At 32.6% G+C, this 14,253-nt stretch overlaps 2 protein-coding genes across 3 annotated transcripts in view; one reads left to right on the forward strand and one right to left on the reverse strand.

Annotated features, from left to right (window-relative positions):
- Positions 1-14,253, reverse strand: part of LOC106472652 (angiotensin-converting enzyme-like) — a 149,636-nt gene that overhangs the window by 75,388 nt on the left and 59,995 nt on the right. The gene's annotated exons all lie outside the window — the stretch shown is intronic.
- LOC111089490 (angiotensin-converting enzyme-like) overlaps positions 1-14,253 on the forward strand; it is an 18,672-nt gene that overhangs the window by 995 nt on the left and 3,424 nt on the right. Inside the window, exons 3-9 of one of the 2 annotated variants that reach the window (XM_022402111.1) lie at positions 850-937; positions 3,345-3,488; positions 4,584-4,772; positions 5,121-5,215; positions 5,483-5,652; positions 9,635-9,763; positions 10,756-10,757. In XM_022402111.1, the coding sequence (XP_022257819.1) occupies positions 850-937; positions 3,345-3,488; positions 4,584-4,772; positions 5,121-5,215; positions 5,483-5,652; positions 9,635-9,763; positions 10,756-10,757 (817 nt within the window). The remainder of the gene's footprint in view (positions 1-849; positions 938-3,344; positions 3,489-4,583; positions 4,773-5,120; positions 5,216-5,482; positions 5,653-9,634; positions 9,764-10,755; positions 10,758-14,253) is intronic. The other variant, XM_022402115.1, reaches the window with a different exon arrangement.

Raw genomic sequence — 14,253 nt, forward strand, 5'->3', positions numbered from 1 at the left:
CAAGAGTTGGCGGTGGGGGGTGATGACTAGCTTCATTCCCTCTAGTCTGCTAAATTAGGGACGACTAGCGCAGATAGCCCTCGTGTAGCTTTGCGCGAAATCCATAACAAACAAACAAGCAATCTAAAAAAGAAGGGATTATTTAGAGTTATAAAGTTTCCTTCTGCACAGTAGTATTATTTTAGAGAACTGAAATTAAACTGTTGTCTATGATTTACACTGTTAACAGGCTAAGAAACATGTAATATAAACTGAAGTTTACTTCTGTAGTCTATTGTATTTGTTTTAGAGTATTGAAGTGCTTGTTATTACATCTTACTGATGAATAAAAGAAACGAACATTAGTTTTAAACAATAAACTGGGATATCTATGGTCAGTAAGTACTCTTCTGTTTAACCGAAACAATGCGAATCATTTGTAAGAACACTACGTTGATAACTTTGCATTAAAACACGTCAGATAGTTTAAATATTCCTGAAATTTGTTATTTTAGCATGCTGAAATAACCATTTATATAGTGGGTAATTGCTTAATTCACGGTCGATGCTAAACGTGAAGTATTGAATTAATGCAATCGTCTATATGTATTAAGACTATTCAGTTCTTCTTGTATGTTTCTCTAACATAAAATCTGTGTCAGATGCTTATTCCAGTACTTATTAAGTGTTTATTATGTTTTGCAAATTAATTTTGTTTTGTGGTTGATTGATTTCTCAATAAAGTATTTTTCCATAAAAGTTTCATACTTTAAAATTTGATCTAAATTCGCATATGTCATTTTTATAAAAAAAAAAATAGGAAAAGTAATCTTGCCAAGAAATAAGTTAATATATACTTTGTATTCTCAGCTATCATTACTACAGGCAAAAATGGAAAGGACTTACAGTACAGCAACAGTGTGCATTCGAGACAAATGTAATCTGGCACTGGAACCAGGTAACTCCTAATATTTTCCTTTTGTCTGTGTGAAGAAGTATTTTCTGTTGTATATTCAAAGGTTCATTCTCAACACTGAATGTCAGTGTGCCATGTTTGTATTATTTATAGCGGGAATTCAACATTTTTCAATTGTCAAAGTATCAAAATAAATGTTATTTGTCTTCGGATATTAGCGCAAAACTATTCAAGGATTATCTAATCTAGCCGTCCCTAATTCAGAGAGTAACAGAAAAACAGTTAGTCAACAGCACCCACTGACAACTCCTCAGATACTCTTATCTTACCAAATAATGTAATTTGACTGTCATCCATGTTGCATGTAATGCATTCAATTCCCCAAAGTTCAGAGATCGACTATTTGACGTAAACAGTGGATCCTCTGAACCACATTCCAGCATGCTAACTATTGAGTTACACTCAGCCCAAAAAAAGTAATATATTAATGAACATTAAAAAGTTACAACTGTTGGATATGTAAAACTGAACTTTCTGATGATCACCAACAAAAAATATAGAAATACGAACACGAAAGAAACTATTTTTTATAAATTTTTTACTGTTTGTTTGTAATTATGCACAAAGCTACACATTGGGCCACCTGTGCTCTGCCAAACACGGGTATCGAAACCCGGATTCTAGCGTTGTAAGTCCGCAGACATACCGCTGTGCCACTGGGGGGGGGCAGATTTCTTTTTTACTTCGAAGATTTTGAAAAGTTAAAAACACGATACAAATACTATGTAAAATTTTAGGACATTTTCGTCTGTACTAAGTCTCATGCAATATGTTTAACATGAACTAAAAAAAGAGAGAGACAGTCCACCGAATTGCAGTGTTATATCTTGAAAGCTGCCAGTCATGAGAAACCATAAGGCCTAACACTCGTGATAAAATCACGCTTGACATCTATTTTTTAAATACTTTTCTTAATCATTTCATTTTTCTATGTAGCACAAGAAAGAAAAAAAAGAAAATAAAAGTTTTATATTTTACATTCTTTTGAAAGAAGCACAAATGTATAATATCATGTAAAAGTATAACAACAATGAGTAAAATATTGTTAAAATAAGCTCTTTTAAAAGCCCAATGCTACCACTAATATTAGGTGTAAGTTGGGAGCAATGCCTGGTATTAGAATCATTACGTACTATATAGGAAAGCCTAATTTTTTGGCCATAAACAAAAGCTCTAAAATAAGTAGTCTTAGTTATTTGTTTGTTCTGTCCAATGAGACTGAGTGTAGCCTGTCAGTTGTTTTGGAAAACGCTCTACTACGTACGGTACTGGAAATAATTATGGAAGCAGTAAATAAAATGTGAATAAATACAAATATTGTGAAATTTCTCTCCTCTATTGAATGAAAATGCACCAGAGTCCAATTGATTGTTCAGAATAACGTCAATAAAAGTATAGGTTGTTACAAACAAACGTGTAGTGATCGAAGTTTTGGCTGTGTGGAAACCCTGAAGAGGGTTCGTAAAACTATTACTCTTGGTAATACAAGTGTTCAAGGTAGAAAGATCAAATTCTTAAAAAAAAGCAATGTAAAATAAATCAGGGCATGTTATATACACAACAATTCGTGTCAGTGACACAGCTATAAGTATAGATGTTATTTTAAAACAATAAGATACACGTTAGAACAAAGTGGCTTTAACGGATGTGTATCTGCTCAAAAGTAACTTCTTAACAAATTAGCTTGTCGACATTCACTATTAAAGAGAACCAGGACCGTATCTTGAAGCATTTCTGAATAGAATAAATTGTTTGACATTTTACAACTCATTTCTGCAGTTGCTTATATTTATTTTACACACACACAAAAGTACACTATTTCAAAGTGTTTTACCAACGTAAAACTAGCATTGAAATCAAAAATAATAACGCTATGATATATGAATGTTAATTAATCAGTTTTAAAAAATTCTATAATATATTTTTATATATCTGGCTGTTGTCAATAGTTGTTGTAAGGAAATGGCTGAACCAATTTCGATGAAATTTGCTAGAAGAATTCCGTTTCAAATGAAAAGTAATCAAACGAAAGCTTCGAATTTGGCAGCTATTTCATGGTAAAATACGTGAAACAGACGCCAAGAAAGTGACGATTAATGCCGTGTGTAGCACGGGTACCCATGAACTGAACGAACCGTTCCTATCCTATGTTAAAATTAATAAAAGGGGAAGCCCACGACCCTCATTTAGAGTATTATTTTTAATGCTGGTTACTCTGCTAGCACACACACACATATAAACATATCTGGACTAATTCCACATTAGAAAGCGTACAGAAGACATTATGTATGGTTAAATGTGTGTTCAATAACAAACTGCACCACAAGATATTAATAAATGACAAAAAATAAGAGACCTTTAGCGTTTTAAATGTTTTTGTATATTCAAGATTTGACTCGTATACTGGCTTCATCACGTGACTACGAAGAATTGAAGGAGGTGTGGCTAAAATGGAGAGATGCTGCAGGAAAGCCTATCAGGGATCAATACATTGAAGTCACGAAACTAGGAAACGAGGCAGCAACGGGCAATGGTAAACTGAACTTTCTTTAGGTTCTTAATTTATAGGTTTTAGTTTCGGGTTTATAGATTTCAGGTATTAAGTATTTCTAGTCAGTTTGTTGTACGGGATTATCATTATTAAATTAATGTAATTTTCTTTTATGCTTTTTGATCAAAGATTCAATAAATACTGAATAGCACAGGAGGTTAAGATGTAGATAGAACTGTAACAGTTATATTGTACTTCTTTATACATTCTATCCTTTCTACATGTGTGAGGTTTAGCTTAATTGGTTTTTGATAAATTTATAGGTTAAAATAAATGACTACAAATGATACAATAGAAAAAATGGTATAATAATAATTGAGAAAAAAAAATACTTCACTTAGGGTGACCAGTAAAAACTTGTAGATTTCAGAAAACTATTTCAATGCGATTCTAATATGAATCAACACAGGATGACAGGCCCATCTAATCGTTCGTTCCTATGGTAATGTAATGCAGAATTGTTTATAGGAAGAATATGAGTTGATTTGCACAATTATAATGTTGTAACAGCTAAGGATCTTGTTGAATTATGTTGTAGAACTGATAAAATGGAAGATATTGAGATCTGTGTTATATTACGGTATAGAATTGATGAAGTGGAAGCTACTAAGGTCTATGTTATTCATAATGTTAGAAAAACACGTAGGTTCAAGAAGTCTTGATAGAAGTGAATAAGAACCCTAAAACCCGAGTGCTTTTGAAAAGTGGACCATTCTTTTTCAGGGGCAAGTTGGCATTGCCAATTTGCCCCTGATGAAGAAAGGTCCACCTTTCCAAAGTGCTCGGGTTATAGGGTTTTTATTCACTTTAAGGTCTATGTTATATTATGCTGTAGAACTGATGAAGTGGAAACTACATAGGTTTATGTTATATTCTTTTATGAACTAATACTTTAATATTTTGTGGCAAAACAACAAGACGGTCGTGGCTATGATTCATTTGTGATGTATAACAAGCTTTCTATACATGATAACGTTGTAATGATTAAATGTTTTCTTGAGTGTTATTGTTTACATTTTATTGCGCTTCTGGCTGTTATCCATGCAATGTAACACAGGTATATCTATTTTCTTTCAGGTTTCTCAGATTTAAGTGAAATGTGGTTGGCACCCTACGAGTCTGAGACGTTTCGAGATGACGTCGAGAGTCTGTGGAACCAGCTTCGTCCTCTGTATCAGAAAATCCATGCTTATGTCAGAATGAAATTACGTGACATATATGGAGACAAAATGCCAAAAGATGGGACAATTCCTGCCCATCTCTTGGGTATGTCCGTTACTTGATGTCTGCTTTTGAGCTTAGTTATACTAATTTTGCTTTATAAAACTTGTTTTGTAACGAAATTATACCTGCTGCAAGAAACGTCAGGATATACGACTACTTCAGACCATTTACTAAAGTATGTTCATCATAAAACAATTTTTTAAATTCTGGTTATATAAGAGACCCATTGGTTTTACATGTTATTGTATTCAATGGTTATTTACGACTAACTTTGTAGACCTTACGAGAACTAATTAACGTATATGGAGTAAATGTGTCTCTGTCTAAAAAAAAAAGTCAAAATAAACACTAGTAATGAAATACGTACCAAACATATTGAATATTTTTTAGGGAATATGTGGGCACAGACTTGGACATCTCTTCTCGATGACTTGAAGCCGTTTGACAAACCAAGTATTGACGTAACAAAGAAAATGCAAGAACTGGTGAGTTTCCTGTGTATTGTATTGTAACCATTGTTCAACAGCAGCCGTTAATTTACTCTTAATTCTGTACATTGATGTAAGCCAGAAGAATGTTTCTTGTACCAGTAAGGTGGAGATTAACTGTTTTATTTACATAGTTATCTTGATATTTGTATTTTCACAAATATGTAAATAAAAATACAAAAATATCAGGATCTTGAGGTAAACCCATTATTTAAATTCTGAAACGTTTTAATTCAAACAGAGTAATTGTTACGATTTATTTAGAACTGGGATGCAGAGAAGATGTTTCAAGTTTCTGAGGAATTTTTCACTTCACTTGGACTTATTCCAATGCCACCGGAATTCTGGGAACATTCGATGTTAACGAAACCGAAGGATAGAGACGTTGTTTGTCACGCTTCTGCATGGGACTTTTACAATGGAAAAGATTTTAGGTGAGACTTCAATTTTACACTGAAAAACTGACATTAATACAATGATAACCTTGATCATTTCACATGTACAGATGAAGAACAAGAAATTCTACTGTTTCTTCATTAGCTCTTAACACTGTAATTTCTAAACCTGAATGATGACTTATGTAAGATATTGGCTAAATGACCAGTTTAGAGACCCTTAATATTCAGGTATAGCGGTCTCTAATTTAGAAATGCTGACCAGAAGAAGGGCCAGCATCACACGCTGCCTGTGCGATTATCTTAAAACGAATAGCTGTATTGAATCTCACTGGTATAACGTCCCCCTCAGTTGGAAGTAACGGAGCGTGTTCAGAGGTATCGAAGCTTAAACCTTGGTTCTTAAGATCTACAGCCCGGTGTACTAGCCACTAGATCACACCTGACACAAGTAGTATGTTTAGAGAAATTATAAACGAATAATAGCACTTAGCAAACACTTAAACATCGATATAATGAGGTAAAAGAGAATAAAGGTAAGTTGAACATCAAACCTGCAGACCTATGCGTATAGCAACATATTCGATTAAATGTCTTGAAATGTTACTAAAAACGATTAATTAAATATAACGACTGTTGTGTAATGACACGTTATCATTCTCTCAGGATAGCTGTCTGCCTAACTATGTATCAATCCATCTGTCTATCACATAAGTAGCTTTTTTATAAACTTAATTGTGGTTCTTGTGTTACACTTTTGTGCCATTTGAGGAAAGGTTGTGGAGGAAGATTACAAACAATCTCATTATCTCACCTGTTTTCGAACAACCAGTTTTTGTAGCATTGAAGCTTAGACAGGAGAAAATATCATTTGATAGAAACCTTTCGAGGTTTTAGACAAATAACGTTACGGTCTCTGTAGCAACTGATTTTAAGTGAGACTTTATTTCTAGATAAGCAGGTTAGCTATTCTGATGCGTTTATTTACAGAAAATAATGACAATAACATATAAACTTTGCTGGATTCAATTGTATATGTAATGCAGCATAAGTCATTTCTCAAACACATTTCTTTCCTAACTCTTAACAGCTTGTTTAGACAATGCTAAACAGTTTGGACCGTGACGTTAACAAGTTTGCAGTTGTCGTCCTCCGAGTATGTAATGAACGTGCCTTAAGTAAATCATCTAATCCTTAATAGCTGTAAACTAAGATAAAACTTTAATAAAGACACGGACTATTTCCCTATGTTATAAGGATCGATTGAAGTTTTGGTTTGAACTCTTTCTGCAGAAGCTTCAAGTAAAGCTACTAACTGCAAATATCTAAATCTCTTATTAGCTAACACAAATATATTATATATCCACAGTTTTTTACTAAGTTACTTGTTTAACTAACATAGATATGGTTCGACCCAGTACTCAATAATAATTATTTATAGATCAATAATTAGGCTAGTTTTCCGCGCATCACAGATATATCACTTAAAACAATCAATGGGATATGTATAAATCACGTTGGCCATAAACCGTTTGATATCTGGGCAATAGAAGGGTTAATGAATTCGGTTTACTTATACTGGTTTTGTTCTCCAACTTCCTTAATGTTCATTAGGTTTTCCCATTACTAATTTATGAATTTCTTCCTTGGTGTTCTTGAAACAAAGTAATAATTTTAAATCTTTGTGGTTTTTATTAGTGACAATCAGTTTTTGTTAACACCAAACTATTACTTAAGTTAAACTGAAATCCCTGGGTATTAATTTATAAACAGATAATTTTTTATGGAGGAAAATCAACCTTTTTAATTTTTTCAAAAGAATTATTTTCTGGTTCATAAGTGTTTTTTCGAGGTGGGCAGAAACTGCCGTATTTGATTTTTTCATTCACTGTATAATGCACAGAAAAAATAAACTCAATTCAAGAAAACATTGCTCTTGATACAAATACTCAAGAATATGGAGTACACAGATTTCTTTGAGATGTGTACTTACTAGCTAAGTTGCACTTATACCACACTCTCTTCATAAACAATGATAAGTATTAAAAAGTATTCAAGAAAACATTGCTCTTGATACAAATACTCAAGAATATGGAGTACACAGATTTCTTTGAGATGTGTACTTACTAGCTAAGTTGCACTTATACCACACTCTCTTCATAAACAATGATAAGTATTAAAAAGCGTTGAGAAAAAGCAGTCATTTTAAGTTGTTCTTTTCAACATAAGTCGTCCCTTTAGCCCATCAATCTCCGATAGCTCAATGGTAAGCTTGAGGGCTTTTAAAACTAAAATTCGGGTACTATGACGGGTACAGCACAAGTAGCCTATTGTATAGCTTTGCTCTTAACGGTAATCGAACATATAAAAACTGAAACAAAATTATATTAAATATGCTTTTGTTCAGAAAAAATATTTTCATTTTTTGATAGTTTTATAACACTGAATTTGATAAACAGACACGATATATTAGTGGTAAGGTGAAGTTATAAATCCAACTCCACTTGGTGCAAAAAAAATCTAACTGATAAGGTTCTAAAGGTTTCAAACCTATAAAGTTAACAAAGGTGCTTCTCAATGAAATAGATATGTTACACTGGACAAATTCTTACAATATAGTGACTCTTTACAGCTGACGAATTTAAGATTCGTGATGAACGTCAAGATAAAGGGAAGAGACAGCTAAATAGACAAACATGTCGGTTGTTAATTGTTTAGCCTACACGCTATTAACATGTCTTATCAGTAATAAGGAAGGTCATCATAGTTCGAAGAATGCCCATTGAACATGTTTGTTAAGACTACGATCACCATGAGCCCAGCACAGAACTAAAGAGGACATGACTCATAATTCTGAGTTCCATTGTTATAACATTGAACCAATCTATTGTTATAACATTTAACTGTTCTTTTGTTATAATATTGAACCGTTTGTTGTTACATCATTGAGCCGTTCTGTTGTTACAACACTGAACCATTCTATTATTTCAAGAATGAACCGTTCTAGTAACTAGAAAACTGAATTCTTCTGTTTTTACTACATGAACCGTTCGATTTATATTACACTGAACCCTTCTGTTTTACATTTTACCGCTTCTGTGTTACAACATTGAACCATTCTGTTATTTCAACATTGAATTGAACTTTTCTATTGTAGGAGCATTGAACCATTCTATTGTTACAACATTGAACTATTTTATTCTTTCGACATTGAACCGTTCTACTGTTGGAAGCATTGAACCTTTATCTTGTTACGACATTGAACAGTTCTGTTGTTACAGGTGCTAGTAGACCTCTTCCTCCCTCCTTGACGATTTTGATAACAACAAACAAATGCTACACGATTAATTCACGAGATTAGCACACAAACATTAAAATTGCAATTTAAATACACTAATCCTTCTTCCCTCTTCAGAGCTATCTCCATGAATTTTAAACTTATAGCATTCAGTGCTTCTTTGCCACTTCTCTTCATTTGGTTGTGTAATAACACTTCGCAAACAGTTCACTGACAAATAATCATTTTCACTAGATCAATGTATCAGATGCGTATTTCACATAAATACTCTATATATACACCTTTGTTACATTACTCTAGGTGATATTGTAATATATTGTTATATGTGACTTGTTTAGTACTATACCCTGGATATTGTTGTATTGTGTCTTGAATGTTTAGATGAGTAGAGAGCATATGAATGACTGAATTACGTAAGGAATTATCGGTGCGAAATGTTTCTTAGCTATTTCAAAAGAAAAGTAATGCTATTTTGCTAATTTAGAAGGTTTTTATATGCTCTGATGAAATCGATATATAGTCTTTTTGACTGCTTCTATTATAGGGTTGTTTTTTGTATTTGTAAATAATGTTACTGATGTTTTTGGTATATTTGGTTGCGGGATATTTGTTGGTTGAGCATTGGTGTGATTTGTAGTTATGTTAGATTGTTGTTCACTGCCTCAGAAAAACATTTACACACTTTTTTTAACGTTAATAACGTTAAGTTTTATTTACCAATAGGATCAAGCAGTGTACTGACGTGACTACAGAGCAGCTAATCACCGTTCACCACGAGATGGGACACGTAGAATATTTTCTTCAGTACAAAAATCAGCCCGTAGTTTTTAGAGATGGAGCAAATCCAGGTTAGTGATTACTTCAATTTTACGCCCTCTCGATTTCCATCAAAAATATGTTTTTGTCACGTTTACAAACACATGTAATTGCTATAAACTATTTTCGTCTCTCTAATAATGCCTTACAGAAGACAATTACTTTTGGAATACACGTCAGGTCTTAGGCACTCTACATTAGTGTATGGGTTAAAAAAAAAGCTTAATTTCAAACCACTGTAACTGTTCAAATTTGATAGATGTTGAACAGATGAAATATATACATGTTTAGTGTACACAAAGAAGCCTATATATCTGTTACAAATTTCCTTTTCCTTTAATGTATTAATTTAATATAATATTAATAATAACCCTTTCCCACTGTTCTGGCCCCCCAGTGGCGCAGCAGTATGTTTGCGGACTTCCCACACTAGAAACCGAGTTTCGATACCCGTGGTGGGAAAGCAAAGATAGCTCATTGTGTAGATTTGTTCTTAACTTCAAACAAACAAACTACTGTTCTGTTAAACTTTTGTTAACTTGAAGTTTACCTAACATGATGCTATGCATGTCAAATCAAAAATAAATTGATTTATGTTTTACAAATGTTTTTAAACGGATATTTAGATTCTTCCCAGATACGAAGTTTTGTCCTCATCACTTCAGAATCAGGTTGTGAATTTGTTATAAATCCAGAATGTTTTTTAACTGTCATTAAATTGGTAGGCACCTCACTGCTAAACAAGCGTTTTGTCATTCCCATATGGATATTTAAGTTACACACTATGATACGAATGGTTTCTTATCATCGTTAACAATCTTGGGGACTTTTAAGGATTTATTCTAGACAGGAATTGTTTCTTTTTTCCTTTTTTTTTGGAAGTTTGTTTTAATCAGCGACCAATTATTAAATTTAAGAATCACTAGTTGACACATTAACATTCAAATGAAAATGCTCAAAATTATGTTTATTGAAGTAGTAGCGCAGAGTTCAGTTTTTGGGATATTCAGACAACAGTAATTAGTAAGTCGTTAAAACATACTTATCAACGAAAAAAAATGAACAAAACCTCTGAAAGCTAATGAAATAAATCGCTCCGAGAAATACCGTATTGGCCCGATTATAAGGCGATGTTTTTTTTATTAATAATTAAGCTGTAAAATTCACAGTCGCTTTATGATCGCGGCCGACCACAGGCCTCTTCCTACTTTAGCTTATCGCATTCCTGAATGTCCGGATAGCATTCGTATAGCATGTGCACCAGATGTTCGCTCAAGATCATCCCTAATTCTTGAAACTAATCCACCTGCCGGCTGTTCAGTTATAGTATTGATTTCGTGGACCTACAAAAGGACTTTATGACACTCAATTTTTTATTTCCCTGGGTTTTTGAAAATGGGGTCGCCTTATTATCGAGATCGACCTATAATCGGGCCAATACGGTAATTTAAAAGTGAACATACACTTTATGTAAACGAACTTATCTCGATTTGCATTACATGTCATATAAGTGTTTGTATTGTGTGTCTGTCGCAGAGGATGTGTGTTTTGTTTGCACATACTGTACGTGTATCTACTTAGATGTATATCATACCGTAATATCCGATCATGTAGAAGATCAGCCTTAGTGATCATCGCAATAATACAAAGTGGCATCTTTCTTGGTTTCAATAGCTGCTGTTTGTTTTACGGTGCATGCTCTCATGTGATTGGGTCCTGACAAGTGTTTCAATTATCATTCTAAGAGATCAGCAATTGATGAGTGGAAGGCTGCGACCATATCTTTAAAGATACTACCTCCACGTGGTCTCATATATAGGGTAAAATCTTGTTTCTGTGTACGCCATTCCGATATGAGGATATTGTTAAGACATATGACAGGAGCATTATCTCGTTCATCATGTGTTGTGATACATCTGGCAAAACAATGTATCTGTTGTATAAGAATATACAGACTGTGTAGGTTGTATGTAATACCATTACATGTGTGCTACATATGTATCTCTTGTAAATGTACCCACTTGGTGTTGTTTATATACATATTGTACATTTATCAAACTGAATGTTTTTCTATATGTATTTGTTATACGGATATCTAACAGATTGTACGTCATAGATTTAATTCCTTTTCATGTATTTAGTTGAGCATGTTTTACACAAACACATATACATATTTTAGTGTGTGTGTGTTTTAACTGTATACTAGAGAAGTACATGTTGTATGTACATATGCATACGTATGTATATGGGGCATGTGTATCTATGTGTTTATGTGTGATTTTTGCTCTTTTAATCAAGTTTAAATAATTGATTTTACAATTCCAATTTTACTTGGTATAATATGCACCCGAGTGGTGCCGGCTGTTCTTTCTTCCTGTGTATTTTGGTCATTTTATTTGTATCTAATAATTTTCGTAATTCTTCAATGTACTAGAGAATGTTAAAGGTTATTGTTCCTCAACGTGATGATGATTTCTATATATATATATATATATATTTGATAAAATACTCAAGTTCAGACTCTGTACAAGTTGTTATAACTTTTACTGTTGCCAAACCGTCCTAAGAAAATGAAAATATTTCTGAAGAGATGAAACTGAGACTGGGTGGAACTCAAACCCGCAACTCTACTTGCTAGACACATGCTTTAACCAACTGCGATAGATACCCCTTCCCAAAACTACCTTGCTTCTCTTTTATTCAACATATTTCACAGACTATCTTTTGTTTTTCACTTATCTCACTTTTCAATAGTGAATATGATGTGTTGTTAAATTCTAACGTTGTTCAGCAGAAAAAAACAACACAAAAATCGTTCATATTGTAAGAATCTATATAAATATAACAGTGCTATTTTCAAAACAAGACCCAAAACTCGAGCACTTTCGAATAGTTGACTATTCTTCTTCGGGAGTATAATAGTACTGCCCATTTAACAACTTCGCAAGGTGTGGATGGATCTTTACCAAATTTTGGTATGGACGTTCATTAGGTCTATGGAGAGACGGGTACTCCAGCTAGTATACTATAAGAGTACATTATATATTTGTTTCTTGTTAAGCGATTATAATTACAAATCATTGTTCAGATTGTACACAGAAAACTGCAGTTCTTGTGGTTGGGACCGTTTTTCTTATAATATTGCATAAAACGGATCCCAAGAGTGGGTAGAAATGTGTTTCATTTAACTCATAACTACTGCAATTTAAAACAAATGCTGCATTAACATCACTTAAATCATCATTTAAATGCTCCCGGCCATGCACTATGATAGTCGCGTATTATCTAGAGCAAAAGTATTATAAAAACTCACTGGAACTGAGGTATGATTTTTACGACATATTGCCGAATCTGCTTTCTATAATTCGTCATTGTTTGAAATTCGCTGAAATACCTACTCTGTAGCTTTGAAAACTTCAAACTGCTTACATTAGACCACATTCGCGCCTTTCTGCCGGTGTGTTTAAGCACAAGGTTGTATGAACAATAGTTGTTAAATATAAATCATAACTGATGATATAGAGTGGTGGACGCTTTACCGAAGGGGACCGTCTTAACTCACTTTCACGTATACCACTCAACTAACTACGTGATTAACAATATAATGTGATAAAATACACAAATATGATGTTTAGAGCATATTAATATTCATATATCGTCCAACTAACCAAACAGTTAAGATCTTAAAGTAAAGAAATACACAAATATGTTGTTTAGAGTACATTAATATCTATATACCACCCAATAACCACGAAATTAATATTATAAAGTGTTGAAATTCACAAATATAATACACTGTTTACAATTCCTTAATATCAATATGAACGTGGTAATATCATACGTGTCAGCAAAAAGTTTTTATAGATAAATATATAGGTAAAATACAAAAACTTAAACAAAAATTCTCAGTTTAACTTAATTCAATTTGCCTATTGCACTATTTTATATTACTAATATTAAGATAACCAGTTATGACACCAATAGGCTTAACAAGGTGGTTATCGTTATATTTAACAGTTGGTGACGGATATCTAGATATTCAACAGAATACCTACACATATCTGTATTATATATACTATACGTCTTATACCTACATATATCTGTATTATATATGTCTTATTTCTACACAGATCTGTATTATATGTCTTATACCTACACATATCTGTATTATATATGTTTTATATCTACACATATCTATATTATATATGTTTTATATCTACACATATCTATATTATATATGTCTTATATCTACACATATCTATATTATATATGTTTTATATCTACACATATCTATATTATATATGTCTTATATCTACACATATCTATATTATATATGTCTTATATCTACACATATCTATATTATATATGTCTTATATCTACACATATCTATATTATATATGTTTTATATCTACACATATCTATATTATATATGTCTTATATCTACACATATCTATATTATATATGTCTTATATCACTGTTAATAACAAAAGTTAGGAACAATACATTATATATATATATATATATAT

Source organism: Limulus polyphemus, unplaced genomic scaffold (assembly GCF_000517525.1).
Source record: "Limulus polyphemus unplaced genomic scaffold, Limulus_polyphemus-2.1.2 Scaffold123, whole genome shotgun sequence".
Classification (NCBI taxonomy): Eukaryota; Metazoa; Arthropoda; class Merostomata; order Xiphosura; family Limulidae; genus Limulus; species Limulus polyphemus.